The sequence below is a fragment of the Gossypium hirsutum genome, chromosome D08, assembly GCF_007990345.1.
Source record: "Gossypium hirsutum isolate 1008001.06 chromosome D08, Gossypium_hirsutum_v2.1, whole genome shotgun sequence".
NCBI lineage: Eukaryota > Viridiplantae > Streptophyta > Magnoliopsida > Malvales > Malvaceae > Gossypium > Gossypium hirsutum.
The window spans coordinates 1239527-1255189 of NC_053444.1; the positions used below are offsets into that span (position 1 = coordinate 1239527).

At 31.4% G+C, this 15663-nt stretch overlaps 3 protein-coding genes across 4 annotated transcripts; all 3 read left to right on the plus strand.

Moving 5' to 3' along the window:
• Window positions 1-476: 476 nt before the first annotated feature.
• LOC121220142 (probable diphthine methyl ester synthase) lies at window positions 477-3144 on the plus strand. Of its 2 annotated transcripts, none has more exons than XM_041099393.1 (7): window positions 477-700; window positions 1373-1524; window positions 1611-1735; window positions 1996-2225; window positions 2356-2395; window positions 2475-2566; window positions 2650-3144. In XM_041099393.1, the coding sequence occupies exons 2-7, from the start codon at window positions 1375-1377 to the stop codon at window positions 2868-2870; spliced, it is 858 nt and encodes a 285-aa protein (XP_040955327.1). In that variant the 5' UTR covers window positions 477-700; window positions 1373-1374; the 3' UTR covers window positions 2871-3144. The 2 variants fall into 2 exon arrangements, with proteins under 2 accessions (XP_040955327.1, XP_040955326.1); XM_041099392.1 differs by lacking the exon at window positions 477-700 and adding an exon at window positions 730-1275.
• Window positions 3145-8087: 4943 nt separating this feature from the next.
• On the plus strand, window positions 8088-8816 carry LOC121220054 (BURP domain protein RD22). Its single transcript, XM_041099201.1, has one exon. The coding sequence runs from the start codon at window positions 8088-8090 to the stop codon at window positions 8814-8816; it is 729 nt and encodes a 242-aa protein (XP_040955135.1).
• Window positions 8817-12433: 3617 nt separating this feature from the next.
• LOC107938363 (BURP domain protein RD22) lies at window positions 12434-15412 on the plus strand. The gene is made up of 8 exons (XM_041099203.1): window positions 12434-12472; window positions 12943-13051; window positions 13257-13334; window positions 13460-13561; window positions 13687-13788; window positions 13893-13994; window positions 14120-14221; window positions 14694-15412. The coding sequence occupies exons 1-8, from the start codon at window positions 12434-12436 to the stop codon at window positions 15410-15412; spliced, it is 1353 nt and encodes a 450-aa protein (XP_040955137.1).
• The last annotated feature ends 251 nt before the right edge of the window (window positions 15413-15663 follow it).

Sequence of the window (15663 nt, forward strand, 5' to 3'; positions counted from 1 at the left end):
CGACCCAGATAAAAACGCTAAAACTCAGGCTCAGCCCACCCATATTTTTTTATATAAATTTTTTTAAAAATATAATACATTAAAAATAATAAAATAGTAACAAAATTCACAATAAGAGTTATACGATATCCAAATAATAATAACAAAATAGTAGCAAGTGAAATAGTAGTAAAATAATGAAAAACAATAAGAAAATAGCAACAAAATAACAAGAAATAGGAAAAAAAAATAACGGTTGTTTTTTTTTTGGGCATATTTGAGCCAGGCCAGAAAAACTTTACTTAATACCCAACCTATTTTTTAAATGGGCATTATTTTTTTAATCTAAGCTCATTTTTAAGCCTATATTTTTACTCAAACCTTTCTAATTTTCGGGTGGACCTTTGGGCTAAGTCAGGTGCCCGACCTATGGACAGGTTTAATCCCCAAGGACTAAAATTTATATTAGCCAAAAAAAAAAAGTGTTTTATGAACAATGTAAGAAATGAGAGGGAAATAAGTGTAAACTGAAAAAAAACATATTTTTATTTCTTTAGCCGCCAGAACCCAAATTCAGTGCTCGCTTCCTCCTTTCTTTCTCACGCATCTTCGTTCAATTCATTACCTCTTAGTGAAAGTAGCCGACGTTCTTCCATCAGAAACTTCCTCTCTCGTCGGCCAAAAGTAAGGGAACACTTTTTCTCTTGGTTTTGGAGCTCAAGTAAGACCATTTCTTTCTTATTTAGTGGGAATTTATTATTTCAGGGATGGTATCTCATAGTGTATTTTCTTATTAATATACAAGTTTATCAAGTTGAGAGAAAAGTTTAGTTCATTTATGCTTCTGGGTAATTTGCTTTTTTATTGGTTGCTTTGTTTTTGTGCTGAAATTGTAAAAATCAGGGTTTTTTTCCCATAAAAGAAGACCCTTTTTTCATATTAAAGAACTGACTTGATGTTGTTAACAATGGGTGTAAGTTGTTTTGAGTTTTCAATTTGGGGTTATTAAGGAAATGATTGATGTTTCTAAGGTAGTAAAAGGATGGTTTTTTAGTGGGTTATTGAGGCAAATTGGTGTTGCTGTTGATTTTAGATAAAAGTAAGGGCTGGTTTAAGTTCTATGTAGATTTTTGAGCTATGTATTTGGCTGAATTCAATGTCAAAATGATTCTTTTTCGATGCTTCGAAGTTGAAAATTTATAGCTCCAAGTTGTTGTAGCTGTTCGAATTTATGGTGAATGTTTTAGCATGAAATCTCCAAGTGTGAGAAACAGAGAATGGAATTGATCATCTATGGTATACGATGATATACTTAATCCGATTTAATGTTAAAAAATATCGTATTAATAGTTTGATAAGATTCGAGCTAATGATTTATTCTGGTTATCGACAGAGATGTTATACATTATTGGCCTTGGATTGGGGGATGAGAGGGACATTACTCTAAAAGGTTTAGATGCAGTGAAGAAATGTGAGAAGGTGTACATCGAGGCCTATACGTCTCTTCTATCCTTCGGTCTTTCTACGGATGGCTTATCCACTTTGGTATTACGAATATTCTTTCTTGATATATTTGCTATCTTTGAAATTTCGGGATTTTCATTTGTGCTCGAATTTTTAAAAAATGTCAGGAGAAATTGTATGGGAAACCGATTATACTTGCGGATAGAGAAATGGTTGAAGAAAAAGTAGATAATATTCTGTTAGAGGCTCGTGGATCCGATGTTGCTTTCCTTGTTGTTGGTGATCCTTTCGGGTATAATCATAGTTTCTTCCCTGTTTATGATAAGTTATCTGCATGTCATATGCTCTCGTTGATTTTCGTCATATGCTCTTTCGGGCATATATATGGAATTGCTTTTCTTTATTCTACTTGCATATAATCGTGGTCCTTTCCTTTTGTTGGAGATTCCAAGTGTATTGAGCCTCGATTACATCAGTAGTCTTTGTTCATCTTGAAATCTTTTTCTTAGTTGCTTAGCTTTCTCATTAGGCTTTTGATCGGGATAATTGCAGAGCCACAACACACACTGATCTTGTTGTTCGAGCAAAGACAATGATGGTTGATGTTAAGGTAGTGCATAATGCGTCCGTGATGAATGCAATCGGAATTTGTGGATTGCAGCTATATCGTTATGGGGAGACAGTTTCGATACCATTCTTTACCGAAACATGGAGGCCTGATAGCTTTTACGAGAAAATTGAAAGAAACCGCAATCTTGGATTGCACACACTCTGCCTTTTAGGTGAGGTTGCTTCATACCAACTCTCGTTTTAAGGTTTTTAATTGCACATTAACTTGTGGATTTACGGGCTATTGTTGTATGCTCTGCCTGATTGGGGAGTCTTAAATTGATCATTCCCTTCTTCCTACAGATATTCGTGTAAAGGAACCAACATTGGAATCATTGTGCAGGTTGGTATCAGATGTTGCAGCTCGTACTGTTTTTTTTACTATGTATTATATTTCTCGTTTTTATATCGTATTATTCCAGGGGAAGAAAGCAATATGAACCACCGAGGTTCATGACGATAAACACTGCCATCGATCAGCTCTTGGAGGTTGAACAAAAGCATGGTAAATCTGGTGAGTACGAGGATATGACCCTCCATCGATCTTTAAAATTACAATTCCAGTAAAGCATATTTTATGTTTACTTTGCATTGCAGCATACGATGAAGACACGAACTGTGTTGGGTTTGCTCGACTGGGAAGCGAGGATCAGATGATAGTTGCAGGCACAATGAGACAACTTTGTACAGTCAATTTTGGGGAACCTTTACATTGCCTTGTCATAGTAGGCAAGACTCATCCGGTGGAAGACGAAATGTTAGAGTTCTACAAGATAACAACCGAGAATCCAGAACAGAAAGGCAACGGGATCGCGTGAATCTTCCTCCTGGTGTGGATTCATAGGTTACTGTTTCTTTCAAAATCTATATCGAGCCTTGCTTTTATTTGGTTCCGGGAAAAAAACAATTTTACGGTATTGATTCTCGTGCATGTTTGTGGATTGAGACCAATATATAGCTTGGTCTTTATCTACATTTTTGATGTCTGGAAATGAAAATGGAACACATTTTGAACTGTATTATATCAGTTTGGACCGATTTGTAATGCTTTTTACTCATATTTATTTTCTAGAGGTGTGTTAGTTTTCCTTTTATTGAAGAACTTATAATACATTTGCACTCAATCAAATTTGTGCCCCTCTCTCTCTCAAATTTTTCTTAGGGTAAATTCCACCAAATGTCATTAAACTATTAATAAGTTTATATTTTGGCTATTCAACTTTAAAAAGTTACAAAATGATCTATGAATTATTCGAAATTTATATTTAATTTTTTTTAAAGTCCGGTTAGCAAGCTTTTAAGTGATGATTGGTACGGTGGATCAGTATCCATTGATGAGTAAAAGAACATATCTTAAATCCAAGTCGATTTAAGGCCAGTTCTTCATTGCTTAAAAAAAGCACTTTTGACTCTAAAAGTATTTTTGAAAGAAAAGCTGTGAAGAACAAGCTGCTTTTGGCTGAAATTTTTAACTTTTCAGAACTGCTTTTGAAAAACACTTCTGAAAAGGAGCTGAAAAGGATAAGCTAAAAATTTTAGCTTTTCTTCTCCCAAAAGTACTTTTGGTGCTTAATTACTTTTTCACCCATTCAATAACATGATTTTTTATTTTTTTTCTTGGTACTTAATACAATTGTGTTCAAATCATTAATTAAAAATAAAAAAATATTTTTTAAAATACTAATTACAAATATTTAATGGTTATATTTAAATATTTAAAATTTATATTTCATATATTAAAATATTAACAAGTTATAATAATTTTTTTATATTCTTACTAAAATATAATAATATTAACTAATTTAAATTTTATTTAAATGTATATTTGTTACTTGATAATAACATGTCTAAAATTGACATTTTATTTCTCAAAAGCACTTTTTGACAGCAATGCTAAACACTCAAATTTCAAACCAAACTTTTCAAAAGCACTTCTTAAAAGTACTTTTCAAAAGCAATGAAGAACTGACCCTAAGTATGAATTGGTTTACTTTATTACATACAATATATAATAATTGTGTTTTTTTTCGGGTTTTAGCATTGGTTTGATGAAACTTGATTATCAATATTATTAGTTAATTATGATTTTTCATCAAATCAATCCCAAAACTCGAACTAAACATTTAAAACTTAACACTATTATCTTAGGGTACCAAAAGATATTACTTTCTTAAATTACCAATTATATAAATATTGTTTTCTTTAAAAAACAATTTATATTATATAATTTTTTTAGTAAAACTTTTTTCACTTGTATAGTAGTGAATGTGTCATAAACAAGAAAACATTAAAGTTGTTTGGGCATACATTTTTAATCATTCATTTTTGAAAAAGTCAACCATAAAAGAGGCAATGTCAAAAGATAACAACATAAGCAAAAACAAAGTAGCACTATTTTTTAAGAAAAGAAAAAGGTCAACCAATGTTTTCCATTTCTCTTGACAAAAACTATTTAGTATTTAAGTTTTACCTAGTTTTTATATAACCCTTCCCTAATCTTTAAATAGAAAAATAAATATATTTTAACACGTTTATATTTACGTTTTTCTGCATTAATAATAATATTGATGTCAATCGAATTAAAACTCAGTCGACAGTTTGACATTTTTTTAATGTGATATCTTTGTTTTTTTTTTGGTCTAATGTGATATTTGTATTTGACAAAAGTTACATATTTTTTGATACCCAAATACAATAATGTTAACTTTTTAATATTTAATTCGAGTTTTAGAACTGGTTGAGAAAAATTATTTGCTAATATTATTAGGTTTGTATTTTCATTATTTTGTTCATAGAATAAAATTAGTTTTAATTGCGAATTTATTTAATTTTTTAAGTAACTTTGATTTTTTCGAGTTTTAAGAATCATTGCTAATATTATTAGTTACTTACGAATTTTCATTAAATCAACCTTAAAACCTGAATTAAATATTAAAAAGTCGGCATCATTATCTTAGGGTACTAAAATATATAACTTTTTGTCAAATACATATACCAAATTAGACAAAAAAAAACCCACAAATATCATATTAGAAAAAATATCATAATAGCCTGTCCTGCGGAGACTCAATATCAAGGTATTATTTGGTGTATAAGTTGATTAAATTGAGTCGGGTAAAATGTGTTATAAAATTAATTTTGCAAAAAAAAGAAAAGAAAAATTATATGTTAATTATAATTCGGTTTAAAGACAGATAGAAACCAAGAAATAAAACAATAGCTTAGCATTTAGAAAAAATTTCTCCAACAATGAAAGAAAAGTAATTATAATTATAAGTCAAGGGAAAATTAGACAACTAATGTCGATAATTTCTTTAAAAAGAAGAGTTAATATACCATTTTGCACTTGAATTTAGTTTTAATATTTAATTTGGTACCTGATTTTTTTTTCTCAATTTGGTACTTGAATTTGAATTCAACATTCAATTTGGTACCCAATCCAAACAAAATTATGTGACCCAATAAATATTTAACGCGTGCGCTTTAATAAAAAATATAGGTACTTAATATAGACAAAAAAAGTTAGGTATTTAATTAGGATTTGTTGAGTAATTTTGTGTGTGTCTCATTAAAGAAAACATTCGGGTATTTATATATATTATCACTGTTCATGACTTAACCACACTATTCATAGGACTGACATTCTGAGTAGGCCTCGGGCATGTTGGATATGTGTATCATTTCAAGTCACATGCTGGAATTCGCAGTCTCCTCCATGCGAACTCTTTGGGTGTATGCGAGCTGGGACCACAAACTCCCTTTGACTCCTGCGAGCTGATACCGCAAGCTCCCCTAACTGTCCTCTCGCTGTACATCTCATATGCATCCATCTGGTGGGGTCTGGCTGGGTCGCGGGTAGGTGACCCGAAGCTTATCTGGATCTCGGGTTGGTGGCTATTACTGTATGACAGTATTAAAAGCTAAAGTGAGCGTTGAAGACAAACTCAAGTATCAAATTTAGATAATAAAAAACTTAGATATCAAATTAAATATTAAACCAAACCCGATACTAAATAGTATATTAAACAACATAAAAAAGAAAAACTATTCTCTTAGTATGCACATTGTGAGCTAATAAAGGTTGATAATTTCAATGAATGTTGACTTTTAGAAGCTATTTTTTATTGGCTATCCATTAACAACATATATGCATTCATGGGTATAAATACATGTAACTTATTGATCTATTTTCATATCAAAATCTAAATGAGCATACCATTCTTACTACATTCAATGGCATTTCATCATTTGCTTCTAGTCTTTGCTTTACTCAATGTGAGCTTTAATCTTTAATCTTTAGTAATAAATTGTTTTAATTATGGTCACTTTATTTTGCATTAATTAATTAATTTATTAGTTTTTTCAGATTGTATTTGCAAGGAATCATGGTGCTGTGCTGGAAGAAGTTTATTGGAAATCAGTGTTCCCAAACAATTCGATGCCAAAGGCTTTGAAGGATATTTTACCATCATCTGGTTTGTATTCAATTATCTTGTTAACTCTATTCTTTTGCTTTTATAGAGTTTGGAAACACTTTTTCGACCAGATGTCTAATTTCAAAGATCTAGATTCTGAGTTCAAACTTATCTAGAGATTTCGATGCTTCTACTAATATGTATATTAGTAGAGAAATAATAATAAGTATATAACTGGCGACACTCGTAAAATGTATTTAAGTGTTTAACCTAGAGTTTAGACACTTTCTTACTTGTTTAATTTTGGAAATTTAGATTCAATTATTGGAGTTGACGTTGTAAATTGTAATGGGAAATATTTAGATCCATCTGAAGGTTTCAATCGTCCAACAAATTCACGAGGAACTCCTGCAAATAATGATAAGTACGTAACTGATGACACTTTTAAAGGTGAGTCTATTCTTGTACAAAAATTAATATATTTATAATAGAAATATTGTTATATGTGTATGCGTGTGGAAACCATAAATTTAGAAGACAAATATGTGTTTAAAAATGACAAACAAACATATGCATATAGTTATTGTTTTTTAATTAAAAAGACTAAAGTACTATCGAATAATGTAACTTATTTTAAATATGAAAAGTCATTTTTGTAGTTTATTAACCGAGTTGGTGTCCAGTTGATTCGTTATACTAACTCAATCGGGGATTTTATTAATAGTGTAGATAAAATTGATAAAGGTAATAAACTGTGAATATTAAAATAAAATAAAGGTTCGAGTGTGTGGTAAATTTAAAATTTTTTCAATATAAGTGGTATGGATTCAAATCCCATCGTATGCACATATTTAATCTTTCTAAATAATGGTATAGACATAAAAAAGAAGAAGAAGAAGAAACTAAAATACATGTTACTTAAACATTTCAGGCGAATCTGAAATTGCTAAAGTTTCTAAAAGCAATCATGCAAAAGGAGTAGATGAAGGAAACGGTGATTGGAGGTCTAAGCTTAGTGGTGGTCAAGAGACATATGCTGATGATTGGAGCTCTAAGCTTAGTGGTAGTGAAGGTGAAGAAAATGGTGAAGATGCATATTTTGATGATTGGAGGTCTAAGCTTAGTAGCAACCAAGGATTTGTTGAAGATAATTATGTTGATGATTGGAGGTCTAAGCTTAGTAGCAACCATGGAAATGAAGAACTTGATGATTGGGACCATGATTTTAGTGGCAGCCATGGAAACGGTGAAGATTCATATTTTGATGATTGGAGGTCTAAGCTTAGTGGCAACCATGGAAATGGTGAAGATGCATATTTTGATGACTGGAGGTCTAAGCTTAGTAGCAACCATGGAAATGAAGAATTTGATGATTGGAGCCATGATTTTAGTGGCAGCCAGGGAAATAGTGAAGATGAATATTTTGATACTTGGAGATCTAAGCCCAGTTCCAACAATGGAAACGGAGAATTTGATGATCGGGACCATGATTTTAGTGCCCGTCATGGAAATGAAGAAGAAGCACTCAAAGAATCCAAAGGTAAATTCATCATTGTGGAATCCTAAAATTTTATTAATATTGGATGAGATAATTTCTCATGAAAACTTAATTAGTTAAATATGAGGATCAAGTTATACTTGGGCTTACCGCTCATGCTTTCTTTTTATATCCAAAATGCAGGGAAAATGGTTTCTTCAATCCATGAAACTGTGTTCTTCTTCCAAAAGGATCTACGCACTGGTAAGCTGGTGAATTTACCAAGTCTCATAGCAGCAAGTGATAGAACTCCATTTTTGCCTGACCGAGTTGCCAAGTCAATACCCTTTTCAAGCTCCAAATTTCCTGAAATTTTGAACCATTTCTCGTTAAAACCTCAAACAAGGGAAGCCGAAATCATGAAAAGAACAATTAGCGTTTGCGAAAGAGAAGCCATTAATGGAGAACAAATGTTTTGTGTCACATCGCTAGAGTCCTTCATAGATTTAAGTATTGCGACGCTTGGGAAAGACATCCAGCTTCTATCAAACCAGCTTTCCAAAGAAACAAACAACCCATTGTTTACAATTGCTAGGGGAATGCAAGACATGGGTGAAAACGAGCTTATCTGCCATAAGGAAAGGTATCCACGTGCTGTATTTTTGTGTCATTCCATCAACAAAACAACAGTGTATAAGGTTCCATTGCTGGGAAGAGATGGGACAAAAGCTAATGCTTTGGCAGTTTGTCACAAAGATACATCGGCTTGGAGCCCAAAACATAAAGCATTTCAGATTCTCAAAGTGAAGCCTGGAACTGTCCCCATTTGCCATTTCCTTGCTAAAGATACCCTTGCCTGGGTCTCCAACTGAACAATTATAAGATGTTTGGAATAAGTGAAAATGGTCTCTTTCTTTGTTTACTTTGTGTGTTTGTATTTCAATAATCATCTTATAAGATGAATAAAGAAGCTTGTATAAATGGCATGAATCACCCCTCAACTTCCGCAAATCTTCTATTGTGGTGCATATTTTCCCAAAATGTTGATCTTGATAACTAAGGTTTCATGCGGTTTATCAACGTGATACCTCTTCACAACACCCTTAATCTTTGTTAATGGCATGGTAATATGACTAATAGAAAGGAAACATGTGGGTTTTTTTTAATAATATTTGATCCATTTGTAACTTTTTGGTTATTAATATGGGGTGTTTGGTAAAGGGAGGTTTGCAAGAGTTTGTTGAACTAAAACCTTCAAAACAAAAAAAGCTGGGATGAACAACTTTTTTTCAATAGTTGATTGGGAATGGGATATGTGAAATGACATATCTAACCATGCTTGATAAAAAAACTAATTTGTTTGCCAAATGCTCTCAAACCTAATAGGGGTGTTAAGATATCAGTAGCCCTAGTTCTCTCATTCTCACTTTCACCTCCAAACTCCAAAGTAAATCTAATAAAAAAAAACTCCACCGTGAATCTACAAAAATCAACATTATCGCAAGAAATTTGTTTTTGGGTTTTATCCAAAATTTTCTCAAAATTTTGACTTCTATGCCGTCCCCTCAAGCCTCATTTTCCACATTCTTTCTCTTCTTTTCTGTCTTGTAAGCTCACGGGTGTATGCACCACACGAGTGTGTGCAATTACACGGGCAAACCAGGTAGGCTGTGTGGAGCACACGGGCGTGTGAAATCACACGAGCAGACCAAGTAGGGCATGTGGCCCATTTTCTGGAAATTTTCATTCAAGACCATTTTAATCTATAATTCGTATTTAGACCCTCTGTGGGGTCCATATTACTTAAATAATACTTGAAATGTGATATTTGTTAATAATATGCTTCTCTATGTGACATAGTTATGGTATGTGAGTTTTACATGTATGATCTATGTTCTAATGATCCTAAAAGCGTGACTACATCTGAAAATCATGCATGACATCTGTAAATGGTATATATGTTAGTACGATAATGTGCATTGGATTGAGATATGATATGACGGAGGAAGTGTTGGCAGTTTAATTTATTTGCCTTATCCAGTGGTTGATACCACGTATATCTGTTTCAGGCGGTTTATCGCATATTATTGTCTGGCAGCTTGACTACACTATTTCTGAAAAAAGACATACACTCACTTATTGGTGTGTGGGGGTTGGATGGGTACTTGATACCCTAACTGGTGTGTAGGGATGGACAGAGATGGTGTGTAGCGGATGAGGGTAGGACCTATATATGCATCTAATTATGTAATTGCTTTTGAAAATGATTCTGCATCTTATTTGCTAATTGAAATATATTTGAATCTGTATCTGAGAATAATCTGAGATATTCTCTATAATATTCGCGCATCTGATGTTTGAGATATTTTGCATACTGAACTTGTAAGCTCACATTTTGAATGTTTCCCTTCCGATAACCAGCAACCATAGGGTGGATCGGCGAAGCAGGAGCTTGATTTATGAATTACAATTTCTTTAAAACTGTTAAGTTTATAAATCATTTTCATGTGGGCTGTTTTAATTGGACTTTCAGAGACTGTTATTGGTTTTGGTTTAATTCTTTACTTTGGTCAAAACTATGCTGATTTAAGATTTTTGCTTCAAGAAACTTTAAAGAATGAATATTAAATGATGTATTCTTCCAAAGTTTTGAAAAGGGGCAAACTATATCCTTTTCACATGTATATATTAGGTTCAGGGGCGAAGGTAGAAAATTTTTTTAGACGAGCCAAAATTAAATTTTAATTTTTATGATAGTAAAAATGTAATTTTACTATTTGAATGACCTATATCTTTATAATTTTTAAAGGATTAAATTAAATTTTTATCATTTTTACAATTTTTTATTTACTAATTTAAAATTTTAAAAAATATAAAAGACCTAAATGAAAATTTTTTTCATTTTAGACGGTCTGATTAAGTTACACATATGTACAAATATATATTATTTGTTCTCAAAAGTCAACTATAAAATGGACAAGGTTAAAAGCAACATCTTTTACAACAACAAAGTAGAATTTTTTTTACAAGAGAGGTCAAACATTATTTTATAAGAAAAAAGAAAAAGAAACATATGTTATTTATTCTCAAAAGTCAACTATAAAATGGGAAATGTTAAAGGCAACATCTTTTGCAAAAACAAAGTAGAATATTTTTCCAACAACAGAGGTCAAACATTATTTTATAGGAAAAAAAAATTCTAAACAAAAATCAAAACAAACAATTTTTCTTTTTTCTTATACATTGATATTGCTATAAACCAAGCAATAAAAACAATAATTTTTTGACATAATGCCTATAACTGCCTATAGTTCCTCTCCAATTCATAAATAGGAGGATAATGTGCTTCAGTGTACTCGAACCTACGTCTTTCTACATTGACAACAATACTCATACAAATTAAGTTACGACTCAGTAGACATAAAAACAATAACTTAAAATTACGTAAAGAATTCTCCAAAAATTCTTATGCCAAATTAGGATGATTTATTGAAAAAGTCATAACAATTAAACATTGAGACTTTAAGTTACAAAATTCATGTCATTTATGTTTGGTTCTATTCTATAATTCCTAGATTCTTAATTGAGTTTGATAGAAATAATTTGGTAAAAAGACATTTTTTTTTGTCCTTCTCAGTTTTAATATTGAGCAAATTCATCCCTATAAAAATTAAAGTAGTTTAATTTCTATCAATTTTGAAAATGAGCAACAAATTACAACTAGTCGTAGCGTTTACTTTCTCCATCAATTTATCATACTTTTAATTGGTATAATAACAAGTTTAATCCTTGATGTTTACAAATTTTATTATTTTTATCTTGATTCTGAAAATTCAATAAATTTAGCCCTCATTGAAGGCTATTGCACCAATCAAAACAAATTTATGGAAGAAGTGAACACAATGATTAATTGTCTTTAATTACTCACATTCAAAATTGAAAAGAACTAAATTGATTTAATATTCTTAAAAAAAAACTAATTTACTCGATATTAAAATTAAGATGAACTGAAAAAGTCTTTTCACCAAATAATTTTAATTAACTCTTAACAAAATTTAACATTTGAGATAATCAATTCAATTGACAAGATTGTTTAAAAATACAATAAATTATAATGATTATAGATTATAGATTATAGATTGTTTAAAAATTTTACGATATATGTCAATTGAGTCTTAACTCGATTGGTATGAGTATTGCTATCAATGTAGGAGAACGTGAGTTCGAGTGTACTGAAGCAAATTATCCTCCTATTTATGGGTTGAGAGGGACTATGAGTAATTTTAAATATGATCAGAACTTATAATAAAATTGCTCAAAAAAAATAAAAATTATTTCCCATTTTACATTTAAAATTTTACTTAAAAAATAAGTGATAATTTCAATGATATGTTGACTTTTGGCAGCTATATGTATATGTATATAGTGCTCCAATTTCATACCAAAGCCTTCAATTTCTTCACTCTGAAAAAACCAAACTATTTTTCCAATGGCACTTCATTTCCTTTTGGTCTTTGCTTTAATCAATGTGAGCTTTAATATTTTCTTAATCTCCAATATTTATTATTATTTGTTTTAATTAGCTTTCATTTTCTTTTACATTAACTAAACTCCCTTCCTCAATTGTCAAAAATATATCAACATTTACTATACTCCATAAATTTATCAACTTTTCTTAACTTGGTTCACGTTAGTCTTAAAATTTGACAATTTTTTTTTAAATTTTGATCCTTGCAATGACATGACACTCTGAGATTATACCATATCATCATTTAATTTTAATTTAGGATTAATGTGAATATAAAAAATTCAGGAACAAATTAAGAAAAATTGTCAAAATTTAAGACTAAATGTTGATTTCAACCCAAAATCAAATGATTTTAGCTTCCATTAGACCACTAACAATATAATTTATTTCAACTTCAGCTTATAGTTTCAAATTTGTGTTTTACTAATATAGAAGCTTAAGAAGAATTTCTTGTTTTTTTTTCTTTCTAGATTATATTTCTAAGTAGCCAAGGTGCTGTGCCTGAGGAAGCTTATTGGAAATCAGTATTCCCCAACAATCCAAAGCCAAAAGCTTTAAGAGATATTCTACCACTATCTCGTTTGTATTCAATTTTTTCAAATCACTATTAACTTATGCACACTATAAATAGAATTGTCTTTGTGATTCGGATCTTCAAAATATACTTTTAGGGTGAACACCCGGAATTGCTAAGTCAAGAGCTAGGGAGAAAAAAAATTAAAAAAAATATATTTTATAGCATTAATATTTGGTACACCGATAATATATATATTTTTTATTTCAGACAGCATTAATGGATCAATTAAGGATTCCAATGCTGGCTACCAGGCAGGAAGTTATGGAAATGAACAATCAATCCAAGGTAAATCATTTTATTTCCATTATATGTATATATGTTAATGTTTAGGTTTTCGAGAACAGAACTCAACTGCTTAAGCTAAATTAACTAAACTTTAACATTTAAAATTTGGGTTTAAATGCTTTCAGACTATTCAGGTAATGGTACTGGACCATCTAAGGAATTTAGTGCTCCAACCTCTCTAGGAGCCTACCAGGCTGGAAGTTATGGAAATGAACAATCAATCCAAGGTAAATCATTTTATTTTCATTATATGTATATATATCAATATTTAGGTTTTCGAGAATAAAACTCAGTTGTTTAAGCCAAATTAACTAAGCTTTAACATTTAAAATTTGGGTTTAAATGTTTTCAGACTATTCAGGTAATGGTACTGGACCATCTAAGGAATTTAGTGCTCCAACCTCTCTAGGAGCCTACCAGGCTGGAAGTTATGGAAATGAACAATCAATCCAAGGTAAATCATTTGATTTTCTTTTAGGTTTTCGAGAATAAAACTCAATTGTTTAAGCCAAATTAACTAAGCTTTAACATTTAAAATTTGGGTTTAAATGTTTTCAGACTATTCAGGTAATGGTACTGGACCATCTAAGGAATTTAGTGCTCCAAGCTCTCTAGGTGCCTACCAGGCTGGAAGTTATGGAAATGAACAATCAATCCAAGGTAAATCATTTGATTTCTACTATATGTATATATGTTAATGTTTAGGTTTTCGAGAATAAAACTCAACTGTTCGAGCCAAATTAACAAAGTTTTAACATTTAAATTTTGGGTCTAAATGTCTTCAGACTATTCAGGCAAGAATACTAGACCATCTAAGGAATTTAGTGCTCCAAGCTCTCTAGGTGCCTATCAGGCTGGAAGTTATGGAAATGAACAATCAATCCAAGGTAAATCATTTGATTTCCATTACATGTATATATATGTTAATGTTTAGATTTTCGAAAATAAAACTCAACTGTATAAGCTAAATTAACTAAGCTTTAACATTTAAATTTTGGGTCTAAATGTTTTCAGACAATGTATATATATGTTAATGTTTAGATTTTCGAAAATAAAACTCAACTGTATAAGCTAAATTAACTAAGCTTTAACATTTAAATTTTGGGTCTAAATGTTTTCAGACTATTCAGGTAATAGTACTACACCATCTAAAGAATTTAGTACTCTAAGCTCTCTAGGTACCTACCAGGCCAGAAGTTATGAAAATAAACAATCAATCTCAGGTAAATCATTATGCCTACATATGTTAATGTTTTCAGAGTATTCATACAGTTAGGGTTCATCTTGCTCATGCATGCTTTTTAAATCCAAATTTAAGTCGTTGACTTGAACCAAATGTAAGGAAAATAATCTTTGCAGAGGCCCCCATTGATTCAAATCTCAACAACTTCAAAGTGGACGATAATATTGTTTCAGTCGATGAAACTACCTTCTTCTTTCAAAGGGATCTACGCACCGGTAAGCTGGTGAACTTACCAAATCTCATTGCAACAGGTGATAAAACTCCATTTTTGCCCGACCGAGTTGCCAAGTCAATTCCCTTTTCAAGTGCCAAATTGCCTGAAATTTTGAACCACTTCTCGTTAAAACCTCAAACAAGGGACGCCAACACCATTGGTGAAACAATCAGAGGTTGCGAAAGAGCAGCCATTAATGGAGAGCAAAAGTTTTGCGCCACATCATTAGAGTCCTTCATAGATTTAAGTATTTCAACGCTCGGGAAACAAATCCAGCTTCTATCAATCGAGTTTTCGAAAGAAACAAAGAACCCGTTGTTTACAATCTCCAGGGGAATGCAAAACATGGGAGAACATGAGCTTGTCTGCCATAAAATGGAGTATCCAGGTGCTGTGTTTTTGTGCCATGCGCTCAACAAAACAGGTGTGTATAAGGTCCCATTGGTAGGCAGAGATGGGACAAAAGCCAATGCTTTGGCGGTCTGTCATAAAGATACATCAGGTTGGAACCCAAAGCATATGGCATTTCAGATTCTCAAAGTGAAGCCTGGAACCGTCCCCATTTGCCATTTCCTTTTCAGAGATACCCTCGTCTGGGTTTCCAACTCAACAGCAAAATGACGTCTCAATTAAGTGAGAATTAATGTCTCTTTTGTATTTTAACAATCTTCCAATAAATTATGGGGAGCATTGCATCAACTATGAATAAAGAAGCTTTTATATATATATATATATATGAATAAGGAATATTCATTTTTGGTGTAAAAAAAACTGGAGTTGGATTATACGTTTATGTATGGAGAAGGCCGGAATTTAGCTGAATGCCCAACTGGTTTTTTTTGTACAAATAGATATGATTATGAGGTGGGCTA